This window comes from Arabidopsis lyrata, assembly GCF_000004255.2.
Source record: "Arabidopsis lyrata subsp. lyrata unplaced genomic scaffold ARALYscaffold_29, whole genome shotgun sequence".
NCBI lineage: Eukaryota > Viridiplantae > Streptophyta > Magnoliopsida > Brassicales > Brassicaceae > Arabidopsis > Arabidopsis lyrata.
Genome location: NW_003302528.1, coordinates 12,270 through 17,317, shown reverse-complemented (window position 1 = coordinate 17,317; position 5,048 = coordinate 12,270). Strand labels below are relative to the sequence as shown.

General features: G+C 38.7%; 1 protein-coding gene across 1 annotated transcript; it reads right to left on the bottom strand.

The window, feature by feature from the left end:
• Nucleotides 1-1,036: 1,036 nt before the first annotated feature.
• LOC110226762 lies at nt 1,037-2,451 on the bottom strand. Its single transcript, XM_021019377.1, has 3 exons — nt 2,435-2,451; nt 2,136-2,354; nt 1,037-2,020 (listed from the first exon to the last, which is right to left on the bottom strand). The coding sequence occupies exons 2-3, from the start codon at nt 2,162-2,164 to the stop codon at nt 1,219-1,221; spliced, it is 831 nt and encodes a 276-aa protein (XP_020875036.1). The 5' UTR covers nt 2,165-2,354; nt 2,435-2,451; the 3' UTR covers nt 1,037-1,218.
• Between the last annotated feature and the right edge of the window lie 2,597 nt (nt 2,452-5,048).

Genomic DNA, 5,048 nt, shown 5'->3' with positions numbered 1-5,048 from the left:
TATTTGCTTTCTGTTTCATATCTTGAATGCTTGCAGTCACACTGAGATTGGATTGATAACCTAATATACTACAATGGCATGTGTATTAGGAATTGATACATGTTAGAGAGACAAAAACCTACTATCAACAACCTCTTGCAAAATACCTTTTTCTCTTCCTTAGACATCCAGTAAGCTGCTGGAGGCAAATATGTTTTCTTTCCCCGTACCTCTCGGTGCAGAGCCTTCGGATTCCAATATCTTCCAGGTCTTTTCTTGCTTTCAAGCCATCTTTTGACTTGGCACTTTGCATCAGTGTAGACAACATAGCATCAGACAAGTTCTTCTCCACATGCATCACATCAATATTGTGACGCACCGGCAAATCCTAAGATAAAGATAATCAAAGAGTCAGCTTTACGATCATATTCTCATGTCAATTTACTTAAGTTAAATTTAAAAAACAACAAAATCTATTACCTTCCAGTAAGCTAACTCAAACAATATTGACCGCTTCTTCCACCACCACTGATCAGTGCTTTCATCACACTCTTCCTCTGGAACCACCTCATCTTCTAACAAATCTGATCTTTTTCTTTTAGCTTCCTTATCTAAAGCTCTTCTAAAATCATTCCTGAAGTCTTTCAGTATGTCAAATATTTCAGTACCAGACTGAACCCTTTTTGTAGTGCCTTCCTCGATAGTGTTATCAAACCATGCTTTTCTGCGCCTGTAAGGATGTCCAGGTCTGAGTCGCTATCTGTTACCCATATACACATACTTTCGACAGTTCTTCAACCACCTACAAGGTGTTTCCTTTCCACATACATTACACGCTTGTTTCCCTTTCACTTTACATCCAGACAAGGTCCCTAACGCAGGATAGTCACTGATACTCCACAACAACATAGCTCTAAGTGTGAAATTCTCTTTCAAAAATGCATCGTAGACCTCAATACCCTCATTCCACAAATCCTTTAAATCATCAACCAATGGTGCAAGATAGACATCAATATTGTTGCTGGGAGCTGTTGGACCAGGAATCAACAATACTGGCCAAGTACTATACTTGGAGTTCTGAATGGAGAAAGGGTTCATCCCATATGTAGAAAGACCGAGACGAAGATTTCTTGGATCAAGAGCAAACTCTGGCCATTTCTGATTCACCTGAGCCCAAGATATAGAATCAACAGGGTGTCTCATTGTACCATCTTCACTTGCATTACTCGAATGCCAACGCTACTCCTCAGCAATCCTTTTTGATCTAAACATCCTCCTAAATCTGTCCTTGATTGGAAAATATCTAAGGACCTTCGCTGGAATACCCTTCTTTTCCTCACCACTATGCTTATCCATTTCCCATCTAGAAGCACTACATCTAGGACAGCTTTCCATCTTATCAAACTGTTTCCGATAGAGGATACAGTCATTCTTGCATGCATGAATGACATCATATCCAAACCCAAAAATCTTCAAGAACTTCTTCATTGCATCTGTAGACTTTAGCAGAACATTGTCTTTAGGAAGCATGTCATGGACTATCGTCAATAGCTGATCAAAATAGTTCTCTGACATTCCACTCTTCACTTTGATGCGGTAAAGGCCCATTATCGCAGAAACTTTGGTGTAATTAGAGCACGTCGAGTATAATGGAGTTTCAACATCTCTCAACTTCTTCCTAAACTCAGAGTCTTCTGTAGTTTCACCCTCCTCAGTTTCTCCTCCAATGTTGTTTAATGGCTCTGGACTGCCTTCACCAGTAAAATAAGCCGTCCTACGCAAATCATAAGCCTCAGTTTCTGATGTGGGAACACTATCAGAAATATCAGACTTTCTTTCACCATGCATACTCCAACACGAATTCCTCATGTATTTCTTATCCATACCCTTGATCACAAGATGGTCCACTACTGTGTCTACAAGTTGATGGCAAACATTGCGGCAATCGATGTAGGGACAGAAAATTTCAGATGGATTCCCCAACCTCCTTGATGATGCAGTCACAAAATTTGTTCCTCCTTCCACATACTCTCGGCTAGCCCTATATGTTAAATCAGACCATACAGAGTTCATATCATTATAATCAGACCACAAAAGTATTTGTTATCAATCAATGAATGAAAATACAAAAGTTCATATCTCAAAGAAACTCATACCTTGGAAGCCACACCCATGCCTTGTCCATAACACAACAATAGGACCACAGCTCCACCACCGATTTTACAATTTATGATGATAAATTCAAAGTATAAGACACTCAACTAACTTTTAATCAAATCAACACATACTTGCAGTGAAACAAATGAGTTAGAAAATAACAGCTTACGGAGTAAAAACAATCGCCAACAACAGAACCTTGCAACTTTGAAGACTGTCTGCAAAAAGATATTGACATAATCACTACCTTAGAAAAAAACACAACTCAGATTAATCTTAGAAACAAAATCACACATACCTGTTACTTCTTCTGGTTCGAAACTGAACTGCAAAAACAGTCAAATATATACAGACATATTAGAAATCGATTATCAAAATCAAAACAATTAAATCAAATTAACAAATTGAAAATCGACTAACTAAACTTTGAGTTTAAATCTCAAATTCCCAAATTTCACCAATTCGACCAAACATATAGTTTAAATCTGAAAACTCAACCATTATTTTACCTTCAATGCTAAAATCGACCAAACAAATTCGATTTCCACCGACCCAGATGACGAAGACAGAGATTGATAGAGAGATCGAGACAAAGAGAGATTGATAGAGAGATCGAGACAAAGAGAGATTGATAGAGAGATCGAGACAAAGAGGGATTGATAGAGAGATCGAGACAAAGAGAAATTGATAGAGAGATCGAGAGAAAGAGAGATTGAAAGAGAGATTGATACAAAGAAAGGAACGACACTGTGTTGAAATTTTTTAGATCGAAACAGAGAATACAAATTAGGAGCAAGAAATCAAAGTGAAATGTCGATTGAGAAACAAGAGGAAAACGAGAGAGAAAGGGGTATTTTCTTAAGACAGAACCCTAATTTTTAATCGATTGGGTTTATTTTTTACCCAAATTTTCCTTTTCTTTGGCGGTCAACAATTTATTTCGCGGTCAACAAAATTTTTATTTCGCGGTTGACAATGTTATCGCATTGAAATAATGGATATGCTATTGAATACACAGATAATTAGGCGGGATCAGAATTGCTTTTTGCCGCGTAACAAAACATAGCGTTTGTTTTCAAGAAACGCTATCAATTAACAGGACAAACAATAACAATAGCATTAACATAGGAAACGCTATCTTCAAATGTTATTAATACGCGTTTTTCCTGTAGTGTCTCTTTTGGTGCGTATATCCAAAGGATCTAAGTTTCGGTATCATGAAGTTCTTCCGCAAACTTTTGTGATATCCATCGATCCATTCTCTCGTCTTTGAGTCGTGTGTCGTCTCTAGATCGAGATCATCTATCCATCCTCACGGCTTCGCAGCCACCTTTATCCCTTGCTCAACTTTAGAGTACCGAGTCCTCGGGAGATCGTGTCATAAAGTAGGTGTAGCTCATTATTGAATTTGATCAACAACAATTCTACAAAAATGTTCAAGGAAGGTAATTCTCCAGAGAATCCCTCTGACTCTTTTAAAAAGATAAGCGATGATTTTCCGGAAACGTTAGACATCGGGCTTGTAAAAACGGAAGCAACCGGCGAACCAGATGAGTCACGCTCATTAGGGTGGGGGACCAGCATTCAGGTTCCAAACGTGTTAATCGAGAGATTATTAGCTCAAGTTCATGTCAAGGCTAAAGAGTTTATTAACAAGGTATTGTTCAACCTAGTAACCTGACTCCTTTCGTTGTTTGTTCAACGAAGCGTTTTGTTTCCTCCAGCTTATTACTCGGCATAACGAGCTCGAAGATGAGAAAAAAGAGATTAGAAAAAAGAGAATGGAACTAGAGAAGCGTCGCCTCGATATTGCTCGCGAGCTTCATCACCTCGATATTGCTCGCGAGCTTTATCGCCTCGAAGCCCATCCCTCTGATTGGATCGAGATAGGTCTACAGGAGTACGGAAACATGCCAAGTTGTATCCTGAGCATCGTTGACCTCGCAGGCTAAGGAGCAGAGCTATTCCGTAATCCAAGACCCTTCTAGATCTGGTTTTTGCTTTATCTAAAAATACTTCTTCATACATTGTTCGCAACGTACTTTAATATTTATGCTAAAAGATCGAGCTTATTAAAAACAAGACTCCATGATTGGAGTAATATTTTTATTTTTATAGCTGGACTCTTGTTGAGCGAGCTTTCTACGTACCCAAAATAGGTTCAAGCCAAATCATAGTTCGATATGTTTGTTTTAGCAATATAACTTTTTCAAGTTGATGATGTTCCAAGGCCTTTGAACGGGATTTCCGTCAAAGTCTTTTAAACGGTATACACCATTTCGGATTTTTTCTGTGATTTGATAAGGGCCTTCCCAGTTAATACCGAGTTTCCCAGCTCCTTCTCTTTTGTGTTATCGAATACTCGTCTTAAACAAAGTCTCCTACATTTAATAGTCTATTTTTCAACTTTGAATTATAGTATCGAGCGGTTAACTGTTGATAGTTTTGAAGTCGAATAAGGGATTGGTCTCGCCTTTCATCAATTGTATCGAGAACGTCTTCTAATAATTTAGAATTCAGTTCTTCGTTAAGTGGAGCTTCGCTCCGGCGTAAACCGGGAACATTCAGCTCAGCTGGGACTACTGCTTCCATCCCATATACTAATGAGAATGGAGTTTCTCCCATTGCTCGTCTCGGGGTTGTTCGATATGCCCACAACACATGTTGCAGCTCGTCGTACCAACCACCTTTTCGAGCATTCAAACGTTTCTTAGGATTGCTAAGAATGGTTTTATTGGAAGCTTAAGCTTGCCCATTTCCTTGAGGATACCTCGGCGTCGAATAGCTAAGTTTTATCCCCCAAGAGGAACAAAAATCTTCAAATTCATTTGAAATGAACTGTGGACCATTGTCCGTTACTATTTCGTAAGGAACTCCATGGCGACAAATAATGTGTTTCCACAAGAATGTCT